Source organism: Hemitrygon akajei, chromosome 28, assembly GCF_048418815.1.
Source record: "Hemitrygon akajei chromosome 28, sHemAka1.3, whole genome shotgun sequence".
Classification (NCBI taxonomy): domain Eukaryota; kingdom Metazoa; phylum Chordata; class Chondrichthyes; order Myliobatiformes; family Dasyatidae; genus Hemitrygon; species Hemitrygon akajei.
The window spans coordinates 18,304,607-18,321,122 of NC_133151.1; the positions used below are offsets into that span (position 1 = coordinate 18,304,607).

General features: G+C 50.5%; 1 protein-coding gene across 2 annotated transcripts in view; it reads right to left on the reverse strand.

The window, feature by feature from the left end:
• The window catches only part of pola2 (polymerase (DNA directed), alpha 2), a 105,799-nt gene that overhangs the window by 8,134 nt on the left and 81,149 nt on the right, over positions 1 to 16,516 (reverse strand). For both annotated transcript variants that reach the window (XM_073031436.1, XM_073031434.1), the window contains one exon: positions 488 to 547. In XM_073031436.1, the coding sequence (XP_072887537.1) occupies positions 488 to 547 (60 nt within the window). The remainder of the gene's footprint in view (positions 1 to 487; positions 548 to 16,516) is intronic.

The following is a 16,516-nucleotide window of genomic DNA, read 5'->3' on the forward strand; positions in this document are numbered from 1 at the left end:
TCTAAGACCAGAGCGCACGGCCTCAGAATAGAGGGGCGTCCTCTTAGAATGGAGATGAGGAGAAATTTCTTTAGCCAGAGAGTGGTGAGTCTGTGGAGTTAGTTGGTACAGGCAGCTGTGGAGGTCAAGTTGTTGGATATATTTAAGGCAGAGGTTGATAGATTCTTGACCTGTCAGGGCATGAAGGGATACGGGGAGAAGGCAGGAGATTGGGGGCTGAGAGGTAAAATGGATCAGCCATGATGAAATGGCAGAGCAGACTCGATGGGCCAAATGGCCTAATTCTGCCTTATGGAATGTAAGTAGAGGGAATGTGGGAGCAGGAGGAATCACAGGAAGTTAGAGAAATCGATGTTCATGCCATCGGGTTGGAGGCTACCCAGGTGGAATATCAGGTGTTGCCCCTCCGGCCGGAGAGTGGCCTCGTCGGGGCAGTGGACGGCGAGGGGGGCTCCCGATCCTTACACCGAGGCGCTGACCTTCTCACCTTCTCTGAGTCAGGATGTGCCTGAGGATTCTGGTGAATCGGTCCGAGCCGCCGACGGAACTGAGGACGGAAACATGCACAATTTAGAGAGAGATAATGAGTCACTGATCCAGACACCCCGCACTCCCAAGACCACAGAGAAACCGCACTGAATTGCTGCCAGCGACCATGGAAATTCCAGCTCAATAAACATTTGGTGTCAGCATCTTGAAACTAAACCTAAAACCTTCCAAGTTCTGGCAGAGCACACCCGGTGGCCACTTTATTAGGTACAGGGGACGGAAACCGGTGCGGTCTTCCGCTGCTGTAGCCCGTCCACTTCACGGTTCGACGTGTTGTGCGCACAGAGTTGCTCTTCTCCTCTGAAAAACCTACTTCTGTCCTCCCCCGTTTACTTTCCTTGTGTCTCGGCCCAAGACGTCAATTGCTTATGCCTCTCCATAGATGGGAGGTGGGGGGGGGGGGGGAGGGGGGAATAGAGTGGGAGTTGTCCTTAATCATGCTAGCTGCTTTCCCAGTGAAAAAAGGATACGCAGAGAGTCCATGCAGTTTATAGGGGTGTGAAGGGCCAGCGTTCACAGCTCCGCGCGGCTGGATTACGCAATGGCGGCCCTGCCAAACCGCGAACCTGCTTCAGTGGAGCAAGCTAGAGAAATCTACCGCTGTTGAGAAATACCGATGGTTCCGATGTGGCAACAGGGAAAGCCGAGGAACCGGTTAGTGAGACTTTGGGAGGATGATGATGAAAGGCCAGTGCCGTTGGGCGCAGAAGGGGAAATCCTGGGGCTGTTGAAAACAAAATAAGGCACCATGAAGGAGGAAGTGAACTGCTGGTATCACTTAAGGAGGAATTAAATGAGTAGGTACACCCGCTCGTCAATGCAAATATCTAACCAGCCAATCACGCGGCAGCGACTCAATGTATGCCAACACGGTCAAGAGGTTCAGCTGTTGTTCAGATCAAATATCGGAATGGGGGGAAAATGGGGGATCTGAGTGACTCTGACCGTTGGTGCCAGATGGGGCGGTCTGGGTATCTCAGAGGCTGCTGGTCTCCTGCGACAACAGTTTCTCGAGCCGGCGTTCCCGATCTGGGGTCCACGGACCCCTCGGTTAACTGAAGGGGTCCACGGCATAAAAGAGGGTGGGAGCCCCTGCTCTGGAGCTTACAGAGAATGGTGCGGAGAGCGGAAAAAAACACTCGGTGGGCGGCGGTTCTGTGGGTGAAAACGCCTTGTTCGTGAGAGAGGTCGGAGGAGATTGGCCGGACTGGTTCAAACTGACAGGAAGGTGACAGTAACTCAAATAACCACCCGTTACAACAGTGATGTGCAGAAGAGTCGCTGTCAACACGTCGAGCCCTGAAGAGAAGAGAGACACTCAAATGACTCAGGAACAGCTTCTTCCCTTCCGCCATCAGATTTCTGAGCGGACCATGAACACAACCTCAGTATTTTGATCTCATTCTGCACTCGTTATTTATTTTTCAATATTCATTATTGTAACTTACATTAATTATTAATGTCACGGCCTTATCGCTACCACGATTTTCATGACAAGATTCCTTCTTCAGCCCTTTAAATTTTTATGTTGTATATTTTATTGTGACTTTGTAATTTTTTAATGCCTTGCACTGTGCTGCTGCAAAACAACATACATCACGACGTACATCAGTGATAATAAACCTACCTGAACCTTGCCTCAAGCTCGCTAGACACGGCCAAAGATTCCTCACAAGGAATCTGTATTAATATTGGTTGAAGAGGGTCAATGATCACAACTGAATTTAATTTCAGATGCAGATCTTTAAAAAAAAATATCACGTGTGGGGCGCCACGGTAGCATAGCGGTCAGCGCGATGTTATTCCAGCCCACGGGCGTCAGAGTTCGGAGTTCAGTTCCCAACGCCGCCTGTGAGGAGTTTGCACGTTCTCCCCGTGACCACGTGGGTTTCCTCCGGGTGCCCTGGTTTCCTCCCACAGTCCAAAGGCACACTGGTTAGTAGGTCAATTAATCATTGTAAATTGATTAGGCCAAGGGTTAAATAGGCCTGCTTGTTATGCGCTGGGCCTATAAATGTACAAATTGATCGATTAATTTTATATCACGACATACTGTGAAATGTGTCGCTTGCGTTAACTGACACACACCACACAGACAAGGATGTGTGGGGTGGGCAGCCTCCAAACGTCACCCACACATTCCAGTGCCAACGTGGCATTGCCAAGCTGTCCAACAGAACACAGGCGGCAGCTCAGCGGAACAAGACAACAGCGGCAAAAGAAAGCCCCCTTTCCCACCCTCCCAACACACACGCCTCCAATCCGCAGGACAGGGCACCCCAGTCCGGGTCGGAGAAATTCAGAAAGGAAAAGTTGCCTGTGCACTGGTGTCCCAGAGTTACCCTTTGGAAGGACGTCGTACTCAACTTGGCTGATCGCTCTGCTACTGCTGTTGTGAGTTATGCTGCTTGGCACAGTACAGGCCCTTTGGCCCACAAAGTTGTATCGACCTTCCGACCTACTCCCACATCAATCTAACCGTCTCTCCTACATAGGGCTCCATTTTTCTATCACCCATATGACTATCCAAAACAGAGGATCCTTAAACCTGTCATCCTTGTTGTTTTAAATTCAGGCAGGCACATACAAGCTTCGCATTCTCTGAATTTTGTATCAAGCACACCTTTGGCAGAAAACAGCCCATCCCAATCCAGGCTTGCCAGATCCTTCCTGATACCATCAAAATTGGCCTTTCTCCCGTGGACCACGCCTCTCCCTTTGCATATTTACTTTGAAACTAATGGCATTGTGGTCACTGGATGCAAAACATTCCCTTTACATGAACTTCTGTCCCCTGCCCCGTCTCATTCCCTAATAGGAGATCCAGTATCGCACACTCTCTCACTGGGACTTTTACGTGCTGATGAAGGGAACTCTCCTGAACACATTTGACAAACTCTATCCTATCTAGTCCTTGAATGGGAGTCCCAGTCAATATGTGGAAAATTAAAATCACCTTGTGTTTCTTGCAAACAGTCTGCGATCTCTCTACACAGATCTGTTCCTGTAAATCCCGTGGACTGTCGGCTCAACCTTTTGATTCCTGACTTTGCCTTACCAATGTCTGTCTCCACAACCTCTCTACATTCGGTCTGACACTCCAGTTCAAAACCCCACCCCTGTGCAGCACTAGGGTATCATGCAGAGTTCATCCAGTCCCAGCTCCAGCTCCTTGACATGGATTGTTAGATGCTGCAGCTGGATGCACTTCTCACAGTTGTAGTTGTCAGGGTCACCGCAGATCTCCCGGCCTTCCCATAACCCGCACGAGGAGCCTTCAACTATCCTGCATTTCTACTGTTCCAACTGAGCAAATATAATGAAGGAAAACAATAAATATACTGGGATAAAAAATCTACCTGCAGCCTTTTCACCTTCCCCCACTGAAGCCGAGGAGCTAAAGCCTCAAAATCTCCATTCTAACACTGCCCGCTCCAACAAACCCTGCTCCTGCTCGTCCCTTCCTTGCCGAACAATCCCGATCGCTGGTTGGCCACTACTCAAAACAACAAACTGCCGCGAATCGATGCCTCATGTACTCCATCGGTGAACCCGGGGGGGGGGCTATGTCTTCTCAAGCTTCCGACCGCTGATTGCCGCTGCTCAAAATTCATGGCTGCGGAGGTCAGGTCACCTGGTGTAATTACAGCGGAGGTCGATAGGCCCTTGATTAGTAAGGGCATCAAAGGTTATGGAGAGAAAGTAGCAGTATGGTTGAGAGGGATTAAAAAAAAATCAGCCATGATGGAATAGAGGAGCAGACTCAATGGGCTGAATGGTCTAATTCTGCTCCTATGTCTTATGGACTTAGCAAAACGGCTGCCTCTCTACAATCACAGTCCGGGAGGTCAGCCAGCACATAGAGGATGGCTCTCACGCAACGATTTCCACCCCTTACTTGCTGTCTCACCATAAAGAGGAATGGAGGGTGTTGGAATAGACTGTATAACTGTTAATTCTTTTTGCAGCCCAGCAATTAATTACCTGTTTAGTATGATTCCTAGTGGTCACATTGTGTACACGCAGCTGTTCAGTGTCACCCCCAGTGGTCACAGTCTGTATATGCAGTTGTTCAGTGTCTCCCCTAGTGGTCACAGTCTGTATATGCAGCTGTTCAGTGTCACCCCCAGTGGTCACAGTCTGTATATGCAGTTGTTCAGTGTCTCTCTCCCCCCCACCTAGTGGTCACAGTCTGTATTTGCAGTTGTTCAGTGTCACCCCTAGTGGTCACAGTCTGTATATGCAGCTGTTCAGTGTCTCCCCTAGTGGTCACAGTCTGTATATGCAGTTGTTCAGTGTCTCCCCTAGTGGTCACAGTCTGTATATGCAGCTGTTCAGTGTCGCCCCTAGTGGTCACAGTCTGTATATGCAGTTGTTCAGTGTCGCCCCTAGTGGTCACAGTCTGTATATGCAGCTGTTCAATGTGCCCCTAGTGGTCACAGTCTGTATATGCAGTTGTTCAGTGTCTCCCCTAGTGGTCACAGTCTGTATATGCAGCTGTTCAGTGTCTCCCCCCAGTGGTCACAGTCTGTATATGCAGCTGTTCAGTGTCTCCCCCCAGTGGTCACAGTCTGTATAAGCAGCTGCTCAGTGTGTACAAGCATTTGTTCAGTGTGCCCCCTAGTGGTCACAGTCTGTACATGCAGTTGTTCAACATGTCCCCTAGCAGTCGCAGTTCTTTGTAACGTTCTGGAAAGCTCTGGAAGTTTTTTAGGTGCCGAGTTATTTGAATGGGAGCTGCAGAAGATCGTGAGCACAGCCCAGCACATCACACAAACCAATCTTCCGTCCTTGGACTCACTTTACACCGCACGCTGTCGGAGCAGTGCTGCCAGGATAATCAAGGACTCGAGCCACCCAGCGAACACAGTTTCTGTCCCTCTTCCCTCCGGGAGAAGGTTCAGGAGCTTGAAGACTCGTACGGCCAGATTCGGGAACAGCTTCTTTCCAACCGTGATAAGACTGCTGAACGGATCCTGACCCGGATCTGGGCTGTACCTTCCAAATATCCGGACCTGACTTGCACTACCTCACTTTCCCTTTTTTATTTTCTACTTATGATTTTTAATTTAAAATTTTATTATATTTACTATCGATTTGTACTCCAGGGAGCGCGAAGCGCAGAATCAAATATCGCTGTGATGATTGTACGCTCTAGTATCAATTGTTTGGTGACAATAAAGCAATAATAATAATAATAATAATAATAATAATGAAAGGCTATCTGATTGGTTGAGTCTTATCTGCAAATTCGAATGGGACATCTCTTATCTATGGAGTACAAGAAGAGCTGACCATCTCTCTCCCCTTCACTTACTGGACCTTGAACACTGCCCGTTCCTCAGTTTCCTTTGTTCTATTAGCGCTCAATAAAGCGATTGAGAAGCACCAGGATCTGTGCCTCCCTCCTGACTCCCGAACGAACCTCGGATTTAAAAAGCTTCAGGTTCAACGGAGTCTTCCTGGAACGCAAATCGCAGACTGCATGTCATCTTTCACAACGTTTACACAAGAGGACATAATTCTAAGGTTTTGGGAGGAAAGTATAAGGGGGTTGCTAGAGGTATGTGTGTTTTTTTTTTAAAAAACACAGAGTGGTGAGTTTGTGGAACGCCCTGCCAGAGGTGGTGGTAGAGACAGATACATTAAGGACATTTAAGACTATAAGATATAAGAGCAGAATTGGGCCATCGTGTCTTCCCTGCCATTCCATTATGATTTATTGTCCCTCTCAACCCCATTACCTTATCTCCTCCCGGTAACCTCTGGCACTGTTACTAATGAAGAACCTATCAATCTCCGCTTTCAATATACCCAGTGACTCGGCCTCCACAGCCGTCTGTGGCAATGAATTCCAGTTTCACCATCCTCTGGTAAAGAAATTCCTCCTCTTTGTTCTAAAGGGACGTCCTATTCTGAGGCCATGTCCTCTGGTCCTAGACTCCCCCACTACAGGAAACATCCTCTCCACATCCACTCTATCTGTGCCCTCTGGTCCTAGACTCCCCCACTATAGGAAACATCCTCTCCACATCCACTCTATCTGTGCCCTCTGGTCCTAGACTCCCCCACTATAGGAAACATCCTCTCCACATCCACTCTATCTGTGTCCTCTGGTCCTAGACTCCCCCACTGTAGGAAACATCCTCTCCACATCCACTCTATCTGTGTCCCTCTGGTCCTAGACTCCCCCACTGTAGGAAACATCCTCTCCACATCCACTCTATCTGTGTCCCTCTGGTCCTAGACTCCCCCACTGTAGGAAACATCCTCTCCACATCCACTCTATCTGTGTCCTCTGGTCCTAGACTCCCCCACTGTAGGAAACATCCTCTCCACATCCACTCTATCTGTGTCCCTCTGGTCCTAGACTCCCCCCACTATAGGAAACATCCTCTCCACATCCACTCTATCTGTGTCCTCTGGTCCTAGACTCCCCCACTGTAGGAAACATCCTCTCCACATCCACTCTATCTGTGCCCTCTGGTCCTAGACTCCCCCACTGTAGGAAACATCCTCTCCACATCCACTCTATCTGTGCCCTCTGGTCCTAGACTCCCCCACTATAGGAAACATCCTCTCCACATCCACTCTATCTGTGCCCTCTGGTCCTAGACTCCCCCACTATAGGAAACATCCTCTCTACATCCACTCTATCTGTGTCCTCTGGTCCTAGACTCCCCCACTATAGGAAACATCCTCTCCACATCCACTCTGTCTGTGTCCTCTGGTCCTAGACTCCCCCACTGTAGGAAACATCCTCTCCACATCCACTCTGTCTGTGTCCTCTGGTCCTAGACTCCCCCACTGTAGGAAACATCCTCTCCACATCCACTCTGTCTGTGTCCTCTGGTCCTAGACTCCCCCACTGTAGGAAACATCCTCTCCACATCCACTCTGTCTGTGTCCTCTGGTCCTAGACTCCCCCACTGTAGGAAACATCCTCTCCACATCCACTCTATCTGTGTCCTCTGGTCCTAGACTCCCCCACTACAGGAAACATCCTCTCCACATCCACTCTATCTGTGTCCTCTGGTCCTAGACTCCCCCACTGTAGGAAACATCCTCTCCACATCCACTCTATCTGTGTCCTCTGGTCCCAGACTCCCCCACTATAGGAAACATCCTCTCCACATCCACTCTATCTGTGTCCTCTGGTCCCAGACTCCCCCACTATAGGAAACATCCTCTCCACATCCACTCTGTCTGTGCCCTCTGGTCCCAGACTCCCCCACTATAGGAAACATCCTCTCTACATCCACTCTGTCTGTGCCCTCTGGTCCCAGACTCCCCCACTATAGGAAACATCCTCTCTACATCCACTCTGTCTGTGTCCTCTGGTCCCAGACTCCCCCACTATAGGAAACATCCTCTCTACATCCACTCTATCTGTGTCCTCTGGTCCCAGACTCCCCCACTATAGGAAACATCCTCTCTACATCCACTCTATCTGTGTCCTCTGGTCCCAGACTCCCCCACTATAGGAAACATCCTCTCCACATCCACTCTATCTGTGCCCTCTGGTCCTAGACTCTCCCACTATAGGAAACATCCTCTCCACATCCACTCTATCTGTGTCCTCTGGTCCTAGACTCCCCCACTATAGGAAACACCCTTTCCACATCCACTCTATCTGTGCCCTCTGGTCCCAGACTCCCCCACTATAGGAAACATCCTCTCCACATCCACTCTATCTGTGTCCTCTGGTCCTAGACTCCCCCACTATAGGAAACACCCTTTCCACATCCACTCTATCTGTGCCCTCTGGTCCCAGACTCCCCCACTATAGGAAACATCCTCTCCACATCCACTCTATCTGTGCCCTCTGGTCCCAGACTCCCCCACTATAGGAAACATCCTCTCTACATCCACTCTGTCTGTGTCCTCTGGTCCCAGACTCCCCCACTATAGGAAACATCCTCTCTACATCCACTCTATCTGTGTCCTCTGGTCCTAGACTCCCCCACTATAGGAAACATCCTCTGCACATCCACTCTGTCTGTGTCCTCTGGTCCTAGACTCCCCCACTATTGGAAACATCCTCTCCACATCCACTCTATCTGTGTCCTCTGGTCCTAGACCCCCCCCACTATAGGAAACATCCTCTCCACATCCACTCTATCTGTGTCCTCTGGTCCTAGACTCCCCCACTATTGGAAACATCCTCTCCACATCCACTCTATCTGTGCCCTCCGGTCTGAGACTCCCCCACTATAGGAAACATCCTCTCCACATCCACTCTGTCTGTGTCCTCTGGTCCTAGACTCCCCCACTATAGGAAACATCCTCTCCACATCCACTCTGTCTGTGTCCTCTGGTCCTAGACTCCCCCACTACAGGAAACATCCTCTCCACATCCACTCTGTCTGTGTCCTCTGGTCCTAGACTCCCCCACTACAGGAAACATCCTCTCCACATTCACTCTATCTGTGTCCTCTGGTCCTAGACTCCCCCACTATAGGAAACATCCTCTCCACATCCACTCTGTCTGTGTCCTCTGATCCTAGACTCCCCCACTACAGGAAACATCCTCTCCACATCCACTCTGTCTGTGTCCTCTGGTCCTAGACTCCCCACTATAGGAAACATCCTCTCCACATCCACTCTATATGTGCCCTCTGGTCCTAGACTCCCCCACTATAGGAAACATCCTCTCCACATCTTTCAATATTCAATATTCGATTGGTTTCAATGAGATCCCATCCCCTCATTCTTCTAATCTCCAGTGAGTACAGGCCCAGAGCCATCAAATGCTCCTGGTACGTTAACCCTTTCATTCCTGGAATTTCTGAATGTGTGTATTAAACGGGCCCTTCCAGCCGTGCTGTCCCAATCCCCTGATTTAATCGTAGCCTACTCACAGGACAACTTACAATGTCCGATCAGCCTACAATGAGCAAGAACCTAGAGTCTTTCAGGGAAGGTACCAGGAAAGTGGATGAAGGCAAGGCAGTGGATGTTGTCTACATGGACGTCAGCAAGGCATTTGTCCAGGTCCCACATGACTCCCACTCTGAGTCGCTCGGCATTCGGGGTGAGGTAGTAAATTGGATTAGACGTTGGCTTTGTGGGAGGAGACAGAGAGTGGGAGTAGAGGGTTGCCTCTCTGACTGGAGGCCTGTGACTAGCGGAGTGCCACAGGGATCGGTGCTGGGTCCATAGTTGCAATTTAAATGGATTTGGCATGGACTAGATGGGCCGAAGGGCCTGTTTCTGTGTTCTCTATGACCGTACCGAACAGCACCCATGTCATCACGGGGAGAGTGGATAAACTCCCCGGGCAGCAGCAGGAATTGAACCCGGGTCGCCGGGACTGTAAACCGTTGTGCTAACCACTACGCTACCACGTGAAGCCCTTCATTCCCAGGACCTTTCTGGTGATCCTCCTCCGAACCCTCTCCAATGCCGGCGCTTAGCTGAGGGGCCCAAGACTGCTCACAATACTCCAAGTGTGGCCCCGACCAGTCCCTCACCTAAGCTCTTATTTGGTAAAAAATGGAGGGGTATGAAGGACGGAAGTGTTAGATTGATCATGGAGAGGGTTAAAAGCTTGGCACAACATCGTGGGCCGAAGGGCCTGTACTGTGCTGTAATATTCTACGTCCTAACAATGTTCTAATTGCAAGAATCATTCCACTGATTATTTATCTTTTTACAATCCTCTCTGCAAGTTCTTCCCCCTCCCCACTTCTTCGTCTTCTCCTGGGCCTTAAGCTCCCGGTGGAGCCCAGGCCATCGATGACCTCCCACCTCAACTGTCCTTCATATGGAGCCAGTTTCTCGAGGGGGGAACCAGGGCTGCCCCCATCGTCTAACAGACTCGACAAATCTCCACGCGCTCTTTGGACGCCCCTCCCCTGCCCCCCCTTGCTCCTTCTAATGCCTGCCCGGTGACGTTGTTGGTCAGCTTCCCCGAGGTGTGGCCGACCCACCTCCACTTCTGCTCCCGTATTTGCATCTCTACCGATTCCCGGTCGGAGTTCTCCCCACAGTGCCTGGTTGGTGAAAGCCTGCAGTGTTTGCGGCATCTCCCCTGTTGTTCTCCGCGTTCCAACGCTTGAAGATTCCGATTTTGGGTTTTCCTTGATACGACTCCGGACTCGCCGATCCTGGATCTGACATCCGTTCCCACCCTCGCACAATAGCATCATGGGACGTCGATGGGACGGTGGACGCTTTAGCAGGCCTGCAGAGAAGCCCACGAGCTTTGCGAGTGCTAGTTACTAATAACACAATCGATTCTAAAGATTCGCACAGGCAGGCTAGAACTGGCAGCGACCCGACCCCTCGTCACGTTCTGCGCCTGCTTGCTATTATCCTCTCGTTACCTTCCCACTCGCTTCATTTTGCCGACTGAGGGGAGGAGTCACGACAACACTGGCGATTTCGTACGAACACTGAGCAGCGACAGGCGAGGAAAGGCCACAGCCTGCGCCCGCAATCACGTCCAAATTTCAAAAAATGCTGAGGCTTCTCGTCAAGTTATTACCTGACAACCATCGTTAAGCAAGATGTTAATAAGTTAATAATCAGGTTAATAAGTTATTAACCTGAACCAGTGTGGCTCACACACCTCAACTCTCAACTGATTCCACAGCCTACACACTCACTTACAAGGATATTGTCCTCGGAAAACTTTTTTAAACTTCTATTTAAACTCATGAGATACAGTGTCCACAGGCCTTTCTGCTGCGCTGCCCGGCAACCCCGGCCTAATCAGGGGACAATTCACACCGACCAACTTACTAACCGGTAGGTCTTTGCTCTGTGGGAGGAGAGCGGAGCACCCGGAGGACACCCAAGGGCACAAGGGACGGCGGACCGGAACGCCAAATTCGACGCCCCGAGCTGCAATCGCGTCGTGCTAACCGCGGCGCAATTTGCCTTCATTTGCCCGTTGGTTACATGTCAGCCCTTGCTTATGGATAGCTGATCATAAATTCTATCGTTTATCTGTAAAGGCCTGAATCTCGGGTAAAACAGTGGTCCCTGACTACTGGGCCCGCGGAGCAGTACCGGGCCGCAAAGCATGCGCTATCAGGCTGTGAGGAAACGATATGATTTGCCAATATGGTACAATACGAGTCAGCTGCACCTTTCCTCATACCGTCACGCCCACTGTTGAACTTGAACACGCACGAGGTCATCAGTCGCCTAAACGCAGTGATACCCTCGCGCCAGGGATCACTGGTTGGCCTCGGGTAACCAGCCGCCTCGGGCGTCCGGCGAGTAGTGCCGTTGCTGCTGGCCTGGAGCGCAGACAGATGGGCGCCGTCCCAAATGTTCATGGGGAACCCGGTGCTAAAATATTCACAGACGACCTAATTCGGGCTCAGGGTTTTGTTAGGGTTAATGTTAGGGTTAATTCGAGACTGCCATTACAGGTCAGGAGTGGCTCACGTAATGCGAGGGAGGGGGGAAGCGAAACTGGGGACTCCGCTACACCGAAACTACTAGTGTCACGCGATTCAGTAAACAAAAGAAACAGGTAACTCGTGCGTGTATGGCATCGGGCCAATAAGATGGACACAAGTGCCCGATATTACCTAATATGTAGCGGGGGGTTGTGCTGGGGGGAAAAGGGATATAAATAAGAGCAGATTGTAAGGGGAGGTCGGAACACGCCTTCTCCAGCGACTCCGTCGATTCGCTGTGCCAGTTACGAATTCTGCAATAAACCCAAGTTTTGTAATATTCCGGTGTTGGTTGTCTCTCTTCCTAAACAAACACAGGGCAGAATTTCAAGCCCAACATTTGGTGACCCCGACGTGGGGAGGGAGAGACAACACAGGCTGGCGGGTCCAACAGCAGACAACTTGCGGCCGCAAGCTCGACTAAGGTCAGGAAGTGCCTGTTATATCGAAGACTTCCACTAGATAGTTAAATCACTGAGTTAGATCTTGTCTGCTGACGGATCCTCACGAACCCCAAATTACCCTGGGAGAGATCATTCCCGGTGCAGAATCGTGACTGGTAAGTACTAACTCTTATCTGTTTTTAGGAAGATCCTCCGCCCGTGGAAAAGTCTTCTGAGTGAGGGTACCCGCCGCCCACGAAGGGCATAAAAGTCTCAGGAGTGAGGAGGAGAAGAGAAAAGTGTCGCGGTACACTGTAGTACACAGGGATACTGACGGCGCCTACCTTAGACTGGTTGTTAAGAGGAGAAATCTCCCACGCGAAGGTCAGGTTTTGAAAGGCGACTGTCCCACATTTGATCCTCTCTGTGTACTAGGGAGCCATGGAGCACTTCAATTTTGAGTTACCGAAACTCAGACATTTGTGTGTTGAGTAACAGAGTATATGAGAGTTTTTAGAAATATGGTAAAATTGATAACTGTGCGAGTTCAATAAACTAACAGTGAGCAGCCGCAGGGGTCGGACACCATCAAGGTAGGAGTGGAAGTGTTCCTCCGAGGCCCGGGGAAGCTCACCTGGAACGGAAAACGGTGGCATGGTCCATACCCTGTCACCGAGGTCTCCAACAGGGCATTAAAAGGTAAGAAGGGAGGGGGACAATAACTGGCATCATTTTCTACTGGCTAAATAAGACCTCTGGCAAGTGGGGAGCGTTTCTGGGACAGTCGGCTCTAGGACTGTCTATTTCAATTGCTATCTTTATTACGTGTGGTTGTTGTTGCGGGACTATGAATCGAGCCTTGACCGGAAAGGATGGACCTCCACCGGCGTACCAGGACACAGCCCTCTCGGAAAGCGGACGCGCTATGGGAGGACACGGACTGAAATGGACCATGGCAAGGGGGGGATTGTGAATTTGTTCTTGAATAAGTTTTCTGAAATGTTGCATGCTACTTGTAAAAATTGCGGATGTTTAGGGAACCCCTACCCATATTTTGTGACCCTAGGTCGGACAAATCAGGATAAACAAATAGGGAGGACACGCCAAAGAGTGCCGGGGGACGCTCACCTCCCTGCCTGATCCCGGCAGCCGCGGAAAAGCTTGTAAAGGGTGTGGCCTCTGGGAGGCCAAGGGAGGGAGTGTTAGGGTTAATGTTAGGGTTAATTCGAGACTGCCATTACAGGTCAGGAGTGGCTCACGTAATGCGAGGGAGGGGGGAAGCGAAACTGGGGATTCCGCTACACCGAAACTACTAGTGTCACGCGATTCAGTAAACAAAAGAAACAGGTAACTCGTGCGTGTATGGCATCGGGCCAATAAGATGGACACAAGTGCCCGATATTACCTAATATGTAGCGGGGGGTTGTGCTGGGGGGAAAAGGGATATAAATAAGAGCAGATTGTAAGGGGAGGTCGGAACGCGCCTTCTCCAGCGACTCCGTCGATTCGCTGTGCCAGTTACGAATTCTGCAATAAACCCAAGTTTTGTAATATTCCGGTGTTGGTTGTCTCTCTTCCTAAACGAACACAGGGCAGAATTTCAAGCCCAACAGTTTCGTAAGTAGCAGAGCAGCTACTTCGCTGCGATCTACTGAAAGTCATCCCTCGAGCCAAACTTTTGTTGGCTGATAGATCCTACCTACCTACGGGGGGGGGGGGGGGGGGCGGGCACGCGCCCTGTTGCACTCCTTGCTCGGCTGATCGCTCTCTCTGGACTGTGACCGCCGCGGCCCCGGTACGGGGACCTCCAGCCCTTACCCTGTCCTCTCACTGGTGTTGCAATGATTTTATATGTTCATACGAGGAAAATATGCGCTGTGTGTTTAATATTGAATTTGTTAGATAAACCCTTTTAGAAATGAAATTGAGTGTATTAGTCATTTATAAGTGACTTATCACCTATATTCCAGTCGTGATTAACACCCCCCACCCCCCGTTGGCCGGTCCACAAGAATATTGTTAATATCAAACTGGTCTGCGGTGCAAAAAAGGTTGGTGACCCTGAGGTAAAACATGCTCACATTGACAAATAAAGCTAATCTTTCTCTTTAACTGGTGCCCACTGAGTTTCAAGCCAGGCAGCGAACGCACAGAACCACGAGCGTATCGTGGCGGAGTTCAGAGTTCAAATCCGGCGTCCTCCGCAAGCAAGTTTTCACGTTCCTTCCTGTGTGCGCGTGAATTTGCTCCCGAAGCTTCGGTTTCCTCCCACAGTCCAAAGACGTATGGGTTAGTAGGTCAGTGTAAATTGTCCTCTGATTAGGCTGGGGTTAAACGGGTGGGTTTCTGGGCGGGAAGGGCCTGTTCTGCTCTGTATTTCTAAATAATAAACAACAATATGGCTCCTGCCTCACTCCAATAAATTCCTTGTGACATCTTGTTTACATTTCAGGTTTAATGAAAATTTCTCCAATGACTCATTCCCTTGATGTTGATGACTGGATTGTGATTGAATCTTTGTTTAAAAAACAACAAGCGATCTGGTGATAGAGCCGAGATGAATTTTAAGAGCGGTAACTAGCATCGTGAAGGTATTAAGTGACTGCAAGGTTGAGGTGTGGGGTCTAACCGATGAAGGCAGTGTGTAGGAATGTGGTAAACAGGAGTGAACAGTGTGGCCAGCACAGGCCTCGGAAAACTTCACTGCCAAAATGGCAACTGCCCCAAAGAGCCCTGCCAACTTCACTGCAATAACTTAACCAGATGTATGCACATGTGAGAAGGAGGGAGGGGGGTGAGACAGAGAGAGAGAGAGATGGGGAAGGTGCGGGGGGGGGGGGGGAGACAAAGAACATAGAAAACCTACAGCACAATACAGGCCCTTCAGCCCACAAAGTTGTGCCAAACATGTCCTTACCTGAGTAATTACCTATGGTTACCCACAGCCCTCTATTTTTCTAAGCTCCATGTACCTGTCCAGGAGTCTCTTCAAAGACCCTATTGTATCCGCCTCCACCACTGTCGCCGGCAGCCCATTCCACGCACTGACCACTCTCTGAGTAAAAAACTTAACCCCTGACGTCTCCTCTGTACCTACTCCCCAGCACCTTAAAACTGTGCCCCCTCGTGTTAGCCATTTCAGCCCTGGGGAAAAGCCTCTGACTATCCACACGATCAATGCCTCTCATCATCTTGTACACCTCTATCACGTCACCTCTCATCCTCCGTCACTCCAAGGAGAAAAGGCCGAGTTCACTCAACCTATTCTCATAAAGCATGCTCCCCAATCGAGGCACCATCCTTATAAATCTCCTCTGCACCCTTTCTATGGCTTCCACATCCTTCCTGTAGTGAGGCGACCAGAACTGAGCACAGTACTCCAAGTGGGGTCTGACCAGGGTCCAATATAGCTGCAACATTACCTCTCGGCTCCTAAACTCAATCCCACGCTTGAAGATCGCTAGTTGGGAGGGGGGGATGAAGTGGGGGGGGAGTGAAAAATAGTAGCCAGCAAGAAAGACAGACAAATAGAGAGAGAAGGGGGGGAGAGAGAAGGGGGGGAGAGAGAAGGGGGGAGAGAGAAGGGGGGAGAGAGAAGGGGGGAGAGAGAAGGGGGGGAGAGAGAAGGGGGGGAGAGGAGAAGGGGGGGGAGAGAGAGGGGAGGAGAGAGAGGGGGAGAGAGAGGGGGAGAGAGAGGGGGGAGAGAGAGGGGGGAGAGAGAGGGGGGAGAGAGAGGGGGGAGAGAGAGGGGGAGAGAGAGGGGGAGAGAGAGGGGGAGAGGTAGAGGGGGCTCAATGGGAGAGAGAGAGATTGAGGGGATGGGAAGGGGAGGGATGAAGGGTTGAAGGGACAGGAGAGGGAGGGGTGATTCTACAATAAATCGAGATTCTTTCTAAGCCACAGCAAAATCTACCAAATTCCTGCGTAAACAGCCCACAGTTAATTTAGTTTCGGAGTCCATGCCCCCAGGCTGGTCTTGCCTGGTGATGGCGCGGCATTTGAGCGAGGGGAGGGTTCTCCACTTTTCCTTCCTTTAGGAGGTTAAGGAGCTTTAGTTTGTCACCGAACACTAGCAAACGTACGGCTGGAAGTATCCCGACTGACTGCATCATGGTCCCGAATCGGCAATTCGAATTCAGGGAGGCAAAAGGCCGCAGAGCGGAGCGGACT